The 18,172-nt window shown below is 39.0% G+C and overlaps 1 protein-coding gene across 1 annotated transcript in view; it reads right to left on the minus strand.

Moving 5' to 3' along the window:
* Nucleotides 1-18,172, minus strand: part of LOC122791275 — an 802,728-nt gene that overhangs the window by 100,607 nt on the left and 683,949 nt on the right. The window contains exon 8 of the mRNA XM_044058947.1: nucleotides 7,548-7,567. Within this exon, the coding sequence (XP_043914882.1) occupies nucleotides 7,548-7,567 (20 nt within the window). The remainder of the gene's footprint in view (nucleotides 1-7,547; nucleotides 7,568-18,172) is intronic.

Genomic DNA, 18,172 nt, shown 5'->3' on the forward strand with positions numbered 1-18,172 from the left:
CTTATCCTGAGATAAGAAGCAGGCCACAGCCTGTTTGGTGATCCACAGTCTTGTCCCAGATGACACAAGGGTCTGTAGGCTTGTTGTAGCCTTTTCTTGACAGATGCCTTGAATAGCAATCCGGAAGGTCAAGCACAGATGCTGCTCAAACAGAAACAGTCAGGAATCAATGCACTTTGCTCCTCCTCTCACCAGGAGCAAAATATAAGCACAAAAGCCAGCACCTATAAAGCAGTTATTAGGCTTTCCAGTGATCAGCAGTCCCCAGGAAACAATGTCCCTGTGCTCCTTCCCTCACCAGGAGCAAAACAGAAGGACTAATCCCAAGATGACTACTGAGAGGCAGAATGTGGACTTTCCAATAATCAGTGGTCTTGTTGTAGATGTTGCATATTTTAAAGGTAAGATGGAAAAATACTTTAATATCCTAAAAGTTGCAGTGTGCAGTAAGCAGTTAGATATGATATAGGGGGTAACTTAAGCTTTAGCTATCCAAGTGGACAGCCACTAATTTTAAAAGAGCAAGGTAGATTGGAAGGGAGTGGCAGTTTGCATTCTGGTTCTATGGAATAGAGTGGGATGGCCAATAAATTGAAATAGTTGAAGGGCTGTGGTTTAATAAAATGATAATTTGGTGCTTATTCACAATTGCCAATGAAATGGGACAGGGAAGCTGACATGTAGTTAAATTAATATTAGGGGCAGACAACTAGAACGATAGCTGAGTTTAAAAACCAATAGCATCAGGGTAGGAGGGAGTGGAAAACCTTAATTTCTGTATGACTCACAAGAGACACAGCTGTGGTCTCTTTCCTAGTTTAAATATGCAATTAAAAGCAGAATACAAGTAAACCACAGTGTAAAGGAAAACCTTTTTTACAATGTATGGAACAAAGTTCATTATACAATTTGGTTAAAAGGATAGCTGGAATTTTATCAGGGTCAGTTGAACTATTTGCACAGATTTTCTTAACTGCCTTACATGTAGTCTTGGGTGTTATTTTGGGACACATTCAGTTAAGAATTTTAAGAAATAAAGTCAGCATTGTCTGACTTTTTTAGATGAAGAACTTATTGCAAAAGTCTGATTAAATTCATTAGCAATATGTTGAGGGCCATTTATTAATTCTCCACTGATCTTAACTGAGTCAGTTTTTGACACAAAATTAATACATTTATAGTACATTTTTTATTTGTAGTGTTTTTGCAAGCTTTGTTTCGAATTTGACTTTTTCACTTTTATCACATTGTGAAGTCCTTACAGATCTTAACTGGCTAAGTTTTGTTTCTATGAGACAGAATGTTCTATATAACTGGAAGAACCTCTTCTTCTTTGTATATACCTTTTTCATAAATTCATGGTCTTTGGGTCACACACAAATTCTCCTTGGTACACTCAATTGACTTAAGAAAAATATCTTGCAATGTTAAGTATCCAAAATTTTCAGATTTTAATGAAAGGGCATTGGAACAATCTTTTGATACTAGTCTACCTTAAAATGAATCATAACGTAGTTTGTCATAATTATATCTTTCATTCACATGCATAGGTATTTTCTTGTCTTAAATGTTAAATGTCAAAGTTATGGTCAGAACAGGCATTAGTTATCAAGTTGCCAATATTAGTAGCAATAATGTTGCCTGCATTTTCACCCAGAGTTTTGTCTTTAACTAAATTAGTTAAATTATAGAAGGATAGTACACCCCAAAATCCAGTTCAGAAAATGTCTTTGTAGTAACTTACCCAACAAATATTTAGATTGTTTGAATTAGCAATTAACAATAGATGTTGTGTATCCTTCAACTTACCTAGACCTGATAAAATCATTACATTTTTTTAATTCATGGAAGGGTTCTTTAACCTTGCCCTAACTGAATGACCCAGAAATAAATTCTGCAACAATTTCCAAGTTCTGAAGAGTGTTTTTAATTACAGGTGATATAATTATTAGAACTAATACCCTCCCCCTCTTGGGTTCACCTGTATATACTCTTACTTACTACAGCCCACAAAAATGAACTCCATGCCTCAATGATTGCCACAAACATATACTTCCTATTTTTTAACAAACTAAACAACTTCTAATGTTCACTTCCAAAGCATCTTTAAATGCAGTGTTATGCTTTCATAACATTAGATCTTTCATTTCCTGTTCTTCCAGTGACTTCTCCTGCTTTTGTCCTCTTATAAAAAATCTTTTACAATATCAGTCATTTTAGTAGTTAAAAGATCTCTACTACAATGATTTAAATGTATGTCATTGTATGAAAAACATTCTGTCAACCACAAGATATTCCTCTAAATATGTTATAATTTGGATGAAATAAACTATACACTGTTGCTACAACCAGATATTGAATTTATGAGCTTTAATATACTGAAATACATCCCACCCGAAAGAAGGTATAACCTCACTGACTACTATTTTGATATTTCTGGATTCAGCAACTTCCAAAATATCCCAAGATAAAATTTTATATATGATTTAGAGGCATGTATTTAATACCATTCATTCTGTCATGTATAATTAAATATTTACAATTTATACTACTTTCTAGTGAACTTAATATCAAAGATTAAATCTCAGCTAATTTAATACTTATAAGTGATGACACAGTAATGTCAATTTTATTTAAGTTAGCTGACTTTCTGTGGACTGGTTTCAATACACAGCCTTGAGTAAAAGAACCTCTTGGCTTTCATCACTATTATTCCTCCATGTTGTTCAAGCTTTCCTATGGGAGTTACTGGATGTTTCAGTATTGATTTTGATTTTGGTTTCTTCTTCATATGAAAGATCCTTTGCTGTTGCAAGCCTCTGTTCACTGTCTGTATTATTTACTAAGTTATATAACTCAGCAATTACTTCTGGGTTTGAGATCTTGCATAACTCGCCAAGGGCTCTTCTTTTTAACATCTTACTAAGTTCCTCTATATTATTTAACTTCCACAAATAAAGTAGAACAAACTAAATAACAAAGCACGAAGGTGAACTGGAGCTGAGAAAATAAAATTTATTTAGCGCCTTCGTCACAATTACCAATGACTTCTTCAGAATACATTTCCCAGTGTTGAAACACATTGGTGCAGCAGTTAATGCTGTTGCCTCACAGCAAGAGGTTCTCCGGTTCGATTCTCGGCTGGGGTGACTTCTGTGTGGAGTTTGCATGTTCTCCCTGCGTTTGCGTGGGTTTCCTCCGGGCACTCCGGTTTCCTCCCACATTCTAAAGACATGCTTCTGGAGCATTTCTCCCCGGGCCTCCGCTGAAAACAGGATCTGTGGAACCTAGTCGGACATTCCCGGTCAACAAATGTTAAAATAAAAAATAAATAAATAAATAAATAAATAAATACTCTGTTCAAACACATTAGCATATCTAATCGAAGTTTTTGCTTCCATTTAAAAAGACAGGCTCAAAACTGGTGTTTAGATACAAGTACAAAATAAACATACTGCATATGATAAAAATGACTTGAATAAATCTATTTGTAAAAAAAAATGTACATATGTATATATGTGTATATAAATATGTATACTTGAAACTATTTTTTGTTGTTTAAAAAAATTTTTAAAAGTCCTTGACATAAATTATACAACCCTGTTCTTAGAAATGGAAAACAGCTTTTAATTTTAAATAGCTGCTGAGGGATGCTACTTCATTGAGACCTGGAAAACTTGTAGCATTAACCCTCGGTTGCCCTAAAAATTCTTTATATTCCAAGAATATGTCCAAAGGACCACCTCTTTCATCCATTTCAACTTGTTCCAATACTGCAAACTTAAAATAATGACTTGGAAAATTAATAAGATGTTTGGCTAATGCATTTTTTGTGTTAGCCTTCCCTATATCATACATGTGCTGATATATCCGTGTTCTGAATGCATTCTTTGTTTTTTCCTATGTAGTATCCATGCAGTATGATTATTTTGTACTTGTATAGTATCTAAACACCAATTTTGAGCCTGTCTTTTTAAATGGAAGCAAAAGCTTCAATTAGATATGCTAATGTGTTTGAACAGAGTATTTAATGTGTTTCAACACTGGAAAATGTATTCTGAAGAAGTCATTAGTAATTGTGACGAAAGCGCTAAACAAATTTTATTTTCTCGGCTATAGTTCACCTTCGTGCTTTGTTATTTATATTATTTAACTTATTACTATTAGTTCTTGGATTTTTTTTACATTTGAAATTTGAAATGATAACTTCTGGATAGAGTACAGTAGGAGAATTAATCACATTATTTTCATTTACCTAATTAACAGGTGATGGTTGGCTTCACGAGCGAAGCATGATATCTAACCTCCAATGTAATGCAGTGTGAAGGCTGCCAGCCCAGCTAGCTAGAATTTTGTAAATAATTCTGTGTCATTGTAAATATTAATATATCCATAGGCTTGTCTACAAATCTAAATAACCTGTATGTTATGTGATGAGCTTCAAAAATGGAACCACAGTGCTCCCTGCTGGAAAAGAGCAGAAATGTATATGGACTATATGCCTGTGCAAATGCATGTTTTCATAGTAGAAATTGGGACATACAGAGTTAACTTGCAAACTCTGAGAAAATAAATAAAGAGATTTACAATTGTGTTTACCACAGCTAGAAGACAGAATGTCTACAGCTAGAGTTTCTATTGTCTTAAGACATAAATAATTACTAAGTTTAAAATGTAAAAGTGTTAATTGCTTTACAACTTCCAGTTTCAGGCAAGCTTCTAAGAGATAAGTATTTTTCATAGAGACATGTTAAATTCTGTTGGCATCTGTTTAGCCTGGGAACTAGAGGCAGGTGTCAAATAGTGATGTCATCTAGCTAACCCAGCAGTAATGTGTATTATTAATTTAAGAACTATCTCACAGAAAAAGTCTGGGCATTTTGCATTTGTCTCTGGACCTAGAAACATTCACCCAGCACTTCTGCCTGCATGTTGCTCTGTAAGTACGACTTGGATTATAGTGATTTATCTTAGAGCTAGATAGATAGGAACTTAGTAAGACTAGTTTAGATGTTTTCTGTATCTCTGTGAGACTGTCCTGCAATGTTGTTTTAAAATATTTCCTGTGATTCTGAACTCTGCTGTCACTGTATTGAGTTATTGAGTATTATCTTGTTCTGTTATTATTCATTATTAAATATATTTAAACCTTTAAACTGTGGCTGGTTTATTAGAGCTATTTAAGCTCTGAGAGTACTTGCATATGTATTTGGTGACACTGTCTAGGCCACTCCTAAATAGCCTTAAAAGTTCTGGTCACACTTACCATTTGGATAATAGTAATATTACACAGCAGAATTGGTGACCCTTTGTAAGGGCCTTATAAAAGATGATAAGAGTGGTTGGTGGCAGCTGGTACTACCGCACAGTCTGGGCAGAAGGGGGCATAGCTAGTGAACCTGTACCAGCCTTCTCCAGGAGTGTCTGTGTGTTTGTATATAAATCAAATCTCAAAGAGTGTGTGTGTGTGTGTGTGTGTGTGTGTGTGTGTGTGTGTGTGTGTGTGTGTGTGTGTGTGTGTGTGTCAGACACTTGGGCAGGGACACGAAACAGTGGCTGGACAGAGAGGGTGCTGAAGGTTTTGACTTGACCACTCGGCTGAGACCTTAACCCTATAGCTGTGCCAGTGGGGAGTCTTATTGGGGATCTGGAGAGAGAGGGAGAAACCAGCCCTAGACTGACTGTGATCTCTGTATGCTCTTAAGGGAAATTGTACTTTACTGGGTGCATACTTGACATTGTTCCAATGTACATGTCCCTCACTGGTGTTAGTGGTGAGGATTGAAGTTCCTTGATTACTGGGCCAGTGCAGGGGCTTCACATGCGGTACAGCAAGTTCAGATTATGAATAAAACTGTTGCAGAACAGCATTCAGTAAATCACTATCACATGTCAAAGTAGGTAGAGGCTCTTGAGATATTACAGGGCTTCCAAAATCATATGGTGCTGTTTGCTCTATTTCTGTGTTAGGTAGCTAAGAAATTCATTCAAAATCCTTAGCACCAACTTCTAACCTAAGGCTTTCAGGGTTTAATGATGCCTCTTCTTTGTCAAGTCATGATTAGAATACATAATTATGTTTGTTGTATATTTCTTGCACGGTAGCGGAACTATTGTATTGTTCTCAGTCCATGAAGTAAAGTTAATAACAGTAAGAACAGCATAACAGTTATGGCAAGGGCACTCTACCTCATTGCCTGCTCTTTTCACCTTTAATGTAGTAATCATTTGGTGAAGTCTAGAACAGTTACGACAAAGTAGTAGCAATATTCTCATTAGTGACAATGTATTAGGAATATGTGCTTTAAAAAGTTCTGCAACTCATAGCAGTTTAGGGTATCCATATTAGAACAAATTATCACATAACAGTAAAATATAAACTGACAGTATAATTAAAATTACAAACACATACAAAAAATAAATTGAGTATTAACATTCAGTACCATGTAAAAAAATTAATATTATAAGCTACCAAGGATACGGATAATTCCAACCACAATGCAAAAATATAGCTTGTAAAAGGGCAATAACAATTGTTTAAATTTACAAAACAGGTACAAGAATAAAAGCAAATAAAAGCAAATGCATTACACATGGGTTATTTCATGATATAATGTGTTAAAACAGCCTCTGTATAAGAGGTACAAAGTACAGTTAATTATACAAATACACAAATATGAAAGAAAACTGCAAACCTAGTGTCTAATAATTCAAAAAGAAAAACACTACAGAGAAACAACTAAACTTCTTTAAACTGTGAAAGTATAGATCAGCAATATAAATGTGAAGTAGACTGAATACAGAGTTTGTTTGTTTGTTTGTCTTTCGACTTTTCCTGCTTAGGGGTTGCCACAGCGGAACCCCGGTCCGCTAATGATTGGCAGCAGGTTTTTATGGTGCCGAGTTGCCAGCTCAACGCCCAACCTTCAACGAAGGCACGCCCATTCACACATGTCTTTTGGAATGCCACTCGACCGTGGGGAGGACATGCAGACTCCACACAGAAGGCACTCCCCGCACACCAGCCGAGAATCGATCGGGAGAACCCCTTGCTGTGAGGCAACAACGCTACCGCTGCACCACCGCGGCAGATAGACTGAATACAGAGTATGTCCACCTAATGGGAGCAACCAAAAGTCTTAATGAATGACATGTGGCCACAACTAAGATTATCTGCTAAAAGTAATAATCACTTGTACGTGGTAAACTCTAATCCAACTAGAGACAAGAGTACTTTAGAAAAGCAAAAACATTTGTTCTTACCAAAATATTAAATCATCTTCTTCTCTTATCACACTATAAGGACTATACTTGCATCCTCTCATGCATGGATATTTAAAAATTCTAATTTTATACTTCTGATTGGCTAAAACTACAGTCAATCAAGTTAGCCCACCAGGGAATGAGCAGACACACCAGGAAGTGTTTCAAGCACCTTTAGAAAGGTGAGGGAGAGCACATAAAGCCAGTAAAAGTGAATGTTTCTTGTCATACTAAAAATGATGAAATGAAGACACCAAAACTATTTAAATAAATTGCACACTTACCTGACAACCCTTTCTTGTTGCTGACAGAATGAATGACACGTCATTAAGTATATTGGTGGGGAGAAAGAAAAAGATACATTATTATATTAATCAGCACTTACAGTTATCAACTATCATAAGATAAAATTCTACATTTTGTCTATCTGCCTTCAAGTGGCTACCAATAACAACTAGATCTACATTTTTGCTGAACTCTCTGACTTTTAAATTAGTCAATGTCTTACATCCTCCACCATTAAAAAAAAAAACAGATGTGAGATGCATATGTAAACTAAGGGCTCAGGCATTTACTGAGCACTTTAGGTGGGAACAAGGATACTTAAAAGCAAAAATGTCAAATGACTTATGAACAAACTCACAGCTCTAAACAAGAGTTCACCAACAGCTTTCATGACATCCACCGCTGTACATTATTACTTATTACAATTATCTCTAGGTTGCTGCATCTCTGGGAGAAATGAGATTTCCCTGCTGTAAGCAACCACTGCTGAGGTTGCAAATTTGCTACATGAACAGTCCAGTCTGTTGGTATGATATACTAGTGTGATCTAACAGCAGCCGAAAGGATTACAGGCGAAGGGTTAAACTGGAAATTTTTATTCCGTAACAAAAATCTTACATAAACGTGCATATAAACATCCTTTACCGCCATGATTTCTATACATGCCCCTTAAGATACGGGAACAAGCAAAGAATGTGAAGTGAACATTCTGAACTTCTTTGGCTTTACAGTACAGATTTGATGAATCTGGAACTGTTCTCTCCTTTCCACTCCTTTTGGAAACTAGCAAGAATCTGTAAAATACCCCCCCCCCCTCTCTACAGGAGCCCTCTATATAATCTTCTGGTCTAACTGGAAAACAAAGATAAATGTCATTTGTAAATGGAAGTTCTGGACCCTGCACAGAGACCACTGGTAGACACATTTTATTACCTTCAGCAAGAACTAATCAGTAGCAACAGGGTTGGGTGAAAACTGGTTCGCTTAATGTACATAACGTAAAATTCTCAGACACTTGAGTGTCTTTCAGGTCTTTTAGGAACAGTAGGAAAAATGAAAGTTAGGTAATGACAATAACACTAGATCCATGTAATCTTCTTCTTCCATCTATCTCAACCTGTAGGTATATCAGATCCAAATGGATCTGAAGCCGGTAGCTCAGACTTTTCACCTCCGAAGCTCTGCCTCCTCTCTCATAATGCACTAGCCCTCCACGAATCTCCTCAGATCAGGTTTGCCTGACTACAGTAACCATTAGAAAATACTCCTACTATATAAAATGGAGGGACTAAGGAACGGGCCTCCATCGACTGTCTTCGTGCCAGTCTGTACAGTCAGCCAGAAGCCACTCAAACAGGATGACAATTTGGATTAGGGATGAAGGGAGGGATGGTTGAGATGGATGGTAGACAACAACACAGATCTATCATTATGGTAAGTACCTAACTTTTGTATCAGGTACTGTTTCTTCCATTAGCCACAACCTGTGGAACAGAGCCCCCAGCCAGTTAAAAGAGGGTGGCATCAGGAGAGAACATTCCACAAAATGGTGGAGCCAAAGGCTGACCTACATCTGGACTGAATATCCAACTTGTAATGGGTCACAACAGTATGAATGTTAAACTAAGTAGCTGCTTCACAGATATCATTGAAGGAGGCCTGAGCAAAAAGGACTGTAGAAATAGCAATAGCTCTGATTGAATACCCTTTAGGTTTACTAGGTAAAGGAATGCCTCTCACAGAATAAACAAACAAAACATACAATCTGAAAGCCATCTGGACAATGTTACCTTAGAAATGGACTTACCCACTCCAGTATTGGAAAAGGAAACAAAGAGTTGGTTTGATTTTGTAATATATTTTGTCCTATCCAAATAAAATCTCAGCTGGCAATGAACATCTAAACAATGAAGCATATACTTCCCCCTTGTTATTGAAATCTGGGAAAAAAAACAAACAAATTAATTGACTGGTTCAAGTTCGACTCAGACCACTTTAGGTAAGAAATAAGGGTCAATATGCAAAGGAACTCTGTCCTTGTGGAAAATGAGTTAAGAAGGATTGCAAGATAAGGCTTGGAGTTCCGTAACTTACTTGGCTGAAGTTACTGCTACTAAAAATAGAGTTTTCCAAGGTAGTAAATTTAGATCTACAGTAGCAGCTGTCTTGAAAGGAGGCTTAGTCAATGCTTAGTACAATGCAGATAAACCCCAAGAAGGAATAGGGTCCCTGACCAGAGGTCTAAGCAGAGATGTTTTCAGGGATGCAACAGGTGTCTTATCCATACTCGCATGAAAAACTGAGATGGCTACTAACTGAACTTTAATAGTGGAATAACAGACCAGAATGGAAAAGATATGGAAGAAAATCCAGAATTGTGTCTAAGAGGGCAGATAGAGGATACAGACCCTTAGAAGTATCCCAAATAGAAAATCTCTTCCACTTCCTAGTGGAAATCTTTCTAGCTGAATGTTTCTAGGAGGAAGAAAGAATATAAACAACTCTGTTGGAAAGCTTGGGATCTCTGGCCATCACTGGAACTAGAGGAACCAAGAGGTCAACCTGAAGGATTTGAGTCAGGCTGGCCTGAAGGATGGGACAGGAAATCTGGAACTGGATCTAGAACCCAAGTATGGAACAGATGATGCCACAGAAAGGGGAACCAAGTGTGGAACAACAGATGATGCCATAGAAAGAGGACCTAAGTGTGGAACAACAGATAATGCCACAGAAAGGGGGACCATACTTGTCTGGGAAAGAAGGTAGCTATGAGGACCATGGTCACTCTGCAAAGAGCTGCTTTCTGTAGGAACTTTATTATCAGGGGTGTAGGAGGATGAGCGCACAGGAGATCTGGGGACTAAACATGGAACATAGCATCCCTCAGTGACTGTCCCTTGGGGGGACCAGAGTGAAGAAACTGCTGCATTTGGTGTTAAAGCGGGATGCAAAAAGATCACAGCAGGGCTGACCCAATGGCTGAACACTTGAGCTGCTATTGCTTGGTTAAGGGACCACCTGTAAGCTATGAGGATGCTTCTGCTCAACATGTCCATCAGAATGTTAGATTTCTCTAGGATGTGTGACGCTGCAAGGACATCACCCAAAGTTACACCTTCATGGCCTCTCTACACAGAATATAGGATCAGATTACCCCTGTTTTGTTTATGTACCAAACCACTTCTGTGTTGTTGGTGTGAATGGCTATCACACTCTTGGGAATGAAGTCCTGGAAAGCCTGCAATGCAAGGAGGGCTACTCTCATCTCCAAGACACTGATGTGAAAATGGGTCTTTGACAGAGACCAGGAACCTTGGCCAGTTCTCCCCATGAAATGCCTCCCCCACCTCATAATTCAGGAAGGAAACGTCTGTGGTAACCATGGCCTTGGGCTGAGGAAAAACAAATGGATGACCTGCTGAAACCTGCTGAGACTCCAGCCACCAAGAAATGCATCGGCAGCAAACTGTAAATTTAATAAGATGAAAAGAAATTGATCATTAGACCAACAAGGTCCACTGAAGAACATTCACAAAACACCTGGCCACACAAACAAGACAGATAGCTGCAGCCACCAAGCTGAGAAGCTGTAGAACTAGGGAAGGTGATGGTCTCTGACAAAGAAGAACCTGATTGGTATGGATTCTAGAGGGGGCTAGTGTGGCAATCTGGTTGGTGGTGTCCAGATGGCATCCAATAAACTTCAGAGCCTGGAATGGTTCTAGGTTGGACATGATGTAATTTACAGTGATGTCTATGGATAAGCACAACTGCAGCAGATAGCTCCTGGCTTGGATTAAAGACCCCCTTGAGGTCACTGTAAGGAGTCAGTTGTCCAGATATGGAAAGACCCAGAACCCCTGCAGCATGAGTCAGGCCGCTAAAACTGCTATACACTTGCTGAACACCCGTATCAATGTAGGGTGGGGTGGGATGTGATGATGCCAAAGGGCATCACTCGAAACTGGTAATAACTGACTCCCTGCTGGAAGCACATGAACCTCCTGGATTGCCTTGCTATCTTTATGTGATAGTAGTTATCCTTGAAGTCCATCAAGCACATACAGTCAACTTACCACAGAAGAGAGAAAGAATGGACTGTACTGTCACCATCTGGAATTTGGTCTGTTTCACACAATAAACAGAAATGTGGAAACGGTGCGTGTTACTTAATAACAACTTAAACAAAACAAAGGTAATACCCTGAACTCTCCTATAAAGGTTTAATTAAGTGCTTTAGTCTTTTAATCACATACTTCTTCAGAAAACAATTACAAACAACCACTGGGCGATTTAAAAAGTAAAACATTGATACGTTGTCTTAAAAATAAGCAATCAACAATCAAGCCTTGCACCTGCTTATTAAAACTCACCACCATCACCCAAAAATACCAATTTCAAAAACTTATAAATATTATTTAGCCACAATGCTCAAATCTCTTTTCTTTTTCAGTTTGCACTTAAGTGTTCATTGAGCCCTGGAGCTCTTGTGGCATCCAAAATGATTTGCTGATGCAGCCCCCTACATTCCAGGTAATTATTTATGTAACCACCACTATAATCTAACTTTAACTGTTCTGCTATAATAAATGAATCTCGCTAAGCGTTTCACAGTTGGAATGATTTGTGAAAGTATTATTAGCGTTTTTGCCATTACTTTCTAAAATATTTATCATTATACCTTTTTTCTAAACAAAATTAGGTTTTTCACCCACTGTTTTTCATAAATCTTAATTACCCCACACGATCTTCCACTTATTATTAATTAAAAATAAGACACAAACAGCCGAAGAGCAAAACAGAGCTGCATAGCTGATACGGCATAAAATACTACAGCAAACTCTGTACATTGTCAAAAAAAGTCAGCAAGGTGATATAAGGTTTATGAAGGCAAATCGATTTAATAGAGTATCAAGCCAACAGTACATTTGTAATGAAATCCATTATATACATTTAAAATATACATCATTATGACATCACTTCCTAATTCTCAATTAATTAAAAGGTATATACACTAACTCAGAATTTCCTAAATGCTTTAAGCACTTCAGGAACCAAACAAAAACATATATTATAACATAAGTAATCACTTACAATGGGCCGGATCCACGAAACCTCCGTGTAAGAGTTAATATGTCTTACACAGAGGCTGCAGTCTAACGGTATGACGTCAGCATGCCATGCATATTCATGAGGGCATGCTGAATCATAACCTAGGCTAACACAGTCCATGTAGGAGAGTAGGGGGCATGTCCGAATGCCGAGTTCTGCAAAGGGACACGCCCCAAGAAGAGTCAGAGTCCTGAAAGTAAACACCCATGAGAGAGTCTGCAGAAATGTCAAGGAACACAACACCACACATGCCCTCACAGACTATAAACCCAACTGTAATGTAAAACGTAAAAATAGCAGTTTAATTTTTTTTTATAATTTCCTAAATGTTTGCCCGTAGTTGCGCTCGTTTGCGCGGCTATGCCCTCCGCTCAGCCACAGTTAACAGACATTGAAAAGCATATAAGATCTAAATATGCAAATTAAGCCAAGTAGCAATAGCATAGCGGTAGAGACGTTGGCCAAAGAGGAGGTAGTCACGGTTCGAGCCCCCACAACATCATTTTCCATTTTTATTTAAATAAGCATGAAACAATCCCCTGATATATATATATATAATATATATATATATATATATATATATATATATATATATATATATATATATATATATATATATATATATAAAACTAGAATTTAAGTAAAATGTAATGAAATGGGCCATGTATTTTTGAAGAAATCCGACATAATAAAATATAAAAAAAGGATCATAATTGCCCATAGCTTAGCAAGGCTTTAGCAAGCTGAATATGGGTGCCCGTAGGTTAGCAGTGCTTTAACAAGCTTAATATGAGTGCCCATAGGTGAGCAGTGCTTTAACAAGCTTAATATGAGTGCCCACAGGTGAGCAGCGGTTTAACAGGTTTAATATGAGTGCCTGGAGTTGAGCAGCACTTTAACACGCTTAAAATGAGTGCCCATAGTTCAGCAGTGCTTCACCCAGCATAATATGAGTGCGCATAGCTATATAATGCGTTACCCAGTGTAAGCCGTTTGCACGAAGCTGTGCAGCGAGCCAACCAGCTTACCGTCGGGCAACACTGGGCAAGCTGTATCAAAGCCGCCTTTACGCAGACACACCTCCTAGCCTGTCTAGACAGTAGTAAAATAAAAAAAGCAATGCCCAGGGTCGAACCTGGGATACTGTGCACCATAGTCAAAGTACTGAACCACTAAGCCATGACAGTTGCACTGAGAAATGCAGTATTAGCATATATATATAGGAATGAATGGAAATAGAAGCATGACAAAGCAGGTTTTTTAAGCTGATAAATATACAAAACGGCCAATCACAGATAAGTGCGGGAAAACCGGCATATATAAGCCCCATAGGTGGGAATACACAGTATAACTGATTGTGATACCCATTTGCAGTCAGGATGGCAGGTGCAGGAGAGTGAAGTTGCTTTAGAGCACAAAGGTGGGGTGTTGAAGAGTCAAAATATATGGTTTGGCTCCTAGTCCATGATCATGAAGCACAACTCATGCAGGGCCAGGTTCACTGGGGTGCGTACAAGGCAGAGGCGTGGAACTGGTTGGCACATGATCTCACCAGTGCCACAGGCATTCCGAGGACTGGTGAACAGGTCCATCACCACTATGCGGACCTGAAACGATGGAAGGAGGACCAACTGAACCGTTGGATCCAGGAGGCCCGCCAAATGCCCAATGCCCCACTACTGAGTAAGTATCCATGTAATTAAGTATGTATGAAATGCTATCCTAGCCTATATTATGGAGACATATATTCCAATATTACTTCCTTTATATTACAGCTGCAGGTGTTCGTTCCAAGAATCAGCGAGCCTATGCTGATAGGCTGCTGAGGTTGCGCCACCAGGCAGGTTAGTAATTATTTAGCTGGTATTATCATAGAATATAAGTGAGACAGATTGTAAAAGAGTTCAGTGTTGTAACCCACTAATAAAGGTCAAATAAGACTAGAAGAAAGATTCTGCTAGTATTGTAAGATTAGATAAGTGATGCAGCCTGGAAAAGAGTGTAATGCAATCCATTAATAAATATTAAACAAGTCTCAAATAGAGTTTCCACCTGTATTGTAATATCAGATAACTGCTGCAGCCAGAAAATGAGTGGTAATCAATCAACAAAGGATAGACAAGTGTCAAATACATCCTTGTAAATTCTGCCATATGAAATAAGTGAGTCAGCTGGAAAGGGTTGTTGTAAACCAGTAATAAATGTTAATAAAGCCTAGAATTAAGTACCATTCTGAAATGTAAATATAAAATAATTGAGAGAGTGTGAGAAAGACAGTTTGAAGCTACCAAGAAAGCTGTAATAAGTCTGGAATAAAGGTATACTGCAGTCACTACATAATGAAATGAATGAGACAGCCACAACCAAAGAGTGTAATGTGTTAAATAAAATACAGAACATGGACTGTGTCCGTCCCACAAATTGGATATGTTGCTGTACCCTTGCATTATGGAAATAGTATGGTTGTATGAAATGCTGAACATCCACAGTTGTCTAGACCCATATAAATCAAATGTAGCAGGATGCTGTACCTGAACACAGCCAGATATGAACATATATGAATAAAAATGGAATGTATATTAATGTAGCAGTAACATCCCCATCACCAACATTCCTAAGGTTACATACAGGAAACTGTACTAATACATGTAGGGGATATATATCTGCATCTACCAGGAATGTACAGTATATGTATAGGTAGTTTTAGTTGTTAATGTAAAATTTCACCACCTTACCCTATTTTCACAAATGATGCCATTCCACACCAAACCGGATATGTGTATTCACAATTAATTCCCATGGACATTTGTCCTGTTGGTTCATACATATCTGCATGTACGTTGACGCATGTGCCCCGTTCACATATCCAAACCTGATGGCCTGTTGCCACCAATCAACCCTGCATGCTGTTGGAATGTGCACTGTTGTTCTAAATATCATGTGTTATGCTTGCTGCTCAATGTTCGGAATTCATCGGTGTTTGGTTAATGGGAATACTGATGCATGCTGTTACAACTAATTTTGAATAGTGTTGTTTGTTACTAACCCAAAATGCCATAAAATACTGCTAAACATAGGACAACAGGGAAGGTGGGTTCCAGCGGACCCACCTCTCCCACCTCAGCTGGCGAGTGCACCTGGCACCAGTCCCCAGGCCGGGACCTCCTCCTCCTCCGGTGGCCCTATGCCACCTTCGGGTGGAAGCGCTGCAGGGGATGGGGCTCGTCCCGCCTCTGCAAGCGTGGCCAGAGGAGAGCCTCCACTCACCCTCCATAGGGTCCGGTCTGTGGTGCGTAGTGAGATCAGGCGTTCTGTGATTGATCCCTTATGCCAGCTTGAGGCGAGGGTGGCGCAACTCACGGGTGTGCCTGCCCGTCCTATCCAGCCCCCAGCACAGCCCCGGCCTGGGCTGTGAAGGCGCAGTGGTAACTGCCTATGGGTGGGGATTTCAGTTCCACTGTTGCCATCTGTGGGCTCATGGGCTTGCGATATCCAAACATCCGTCCCCGTCATTTGTGTTTACCCCCCACATGTGTCATACTCCGCCCCTGTATGCGTCTTATTTGTCTTGTCTGCTAACCTCCCCAACCTACCTCCCCAAATATACCTACTTCCTGTACCTCACATTCCACTCTCACCTGAAAAAAAAATAAAAAAAGGGCACTCTGTTCCCACAAAAAAATTACGCCCTATACATAGCTGCCCAATTCGCACACATGTCCTCTGGACATGTAAACTGATAATTCTAATTGGCAGTACAACATATTTTGTTGTCCTCACCCCTCTCTCAGGGGTGGAAGGTTTCAAATTTCACACCAAATTTCACACATATGCACAGCTGTTGCTGATAAAGAAATGGGCAGCTGTGGGCCTTCCCTACAGCCTTCCTGCACATCCTGAGCTTGTTTTCCTACTGTCCTACCCTCTTTGTGCCCCCTTTTTCACCACTTTCCTATCTCCCCAATTTCTTTTCTTTAAAAGAAATTAGAGCGGGTGTTAGCTGGAGTAAGCACTTTTAAGCAGTAGTCAGCGGGTGTGTGCTTGTGTGCGCTTAGCTAAGCGAATGTGCGCATGTGTAAGCATCGCGCAAACCAGCGCAAACCCACTTACAACTACTTAAAAGTGCCTTATTCACTCTGTATGACAAGGCCTGTAGTCTGCTCATCAGCAAAATAAAATACCTCTGTCAGTCTTGAACCCCGGAAAGACTAGTCTGCATGAATTACCACTGAGCCATGGCAGATATACAAGAACTTGGTGCTGAAAGAAATATATCATGAAATACAAGGAGTGAATGTAAAGGGAATATAGGAAGGCCATTACACAAATCTTGTTCCCTGAATCCTTACTGGCAATTCTTGTGGAATTGCATTACATTAGTGTGATAAGAGAAACAGCCATGCTAGGAGGTAATAATGTTACAGTAGCACCTTACAAACCCCACACAGTATCAGAGCAGGATAAACACCACCATATTTGAATAGGTATGAGGCCAGACTTCCCAACTGTGACTGATTTATAGGGATGTCCCTGATTTGCAAAAAAATGTTACCTGTGCCCCACTGACTCCCTGTGAAATGTACTAACAGTAGGCAGAGAGGTGGGGTATCCCACATAATGGTGACTGTCAATAAGTTAAAGTAGACACTACTTGCATGTCAGAAATGGTGTAGTAATACATATGCTTAAAATACCCCACAGTCACAACTGCAGAATATCTGAAATATATCACGGGTGTATCCCACTGATATGTTCCTTTCCCTGAGGCTGGTCAAATATATACCTGAGAGTATCTAAGGCCTGCAAGTGTCAGAAATACACAGGCATATCAGCCTGTCTGCTGTTACACACTCTGCGAATAGCTGTAGAATTACTCCCACAAGCACACCCTCATGTAGGAGTACAACACAGAAATATCAAAGGATGTAGCCATCTAACAAACTAATGACAGTATAGCAGTTTACAAGCACTGCATGTGCCTGATATTCATAATTGTTAGAACAAAATACAAGGCCCTAGTACTGCTCAGCAGCAAAATAAAATACCCTTGTAAGTGTCAAACCCCAGACCTTGGGCTCATCAGACTGCATGCAGTGCCACCAAGCCACAGCAAACATATAAGAACTTACTGCTGAAAGAAATGTATCATGCATTACAAGGAGTGAATGTAAATGGAAAATAGGAAATCCATAGCAACACATTCAAGTAAAGACAAATATCAGGCCTTCAAGGAGTGAATGTAAAGGGAAAATAGTGAAGCCATAGCAACACATTTCAAGAACTACTGTTGTATACCAGTTAATCCACAACTCCTACAGGAAAGTACATACTCCCATGTAAACAATGTTAGCATTAGCAGGTGTGAGTTAACACACACACTGAGAAGAGTGAACTGGAAAAAGCAACAGTCAGGTTTCAGTACAACATGCACTTCAGTGGCTACAACACAGCCTTAGATATAAGAGACATACCAACCTTCTGACTGACACAACAGTGTCCACAGCAAACCAGC

This window comes from Protopterus annectens, chromosome 17.part0 (assembly GCF_019279795.1).
Source record: "Protopterus annectens isolate FY-2018-M chromosome 17.part0, PAN1.0, whole genome shotgun sequence".
NCBI lineage: Eukaryota > Metazoa > Chordata > Ceratodontiformes > Protopteridae > Protopterus > Protopterus annectens.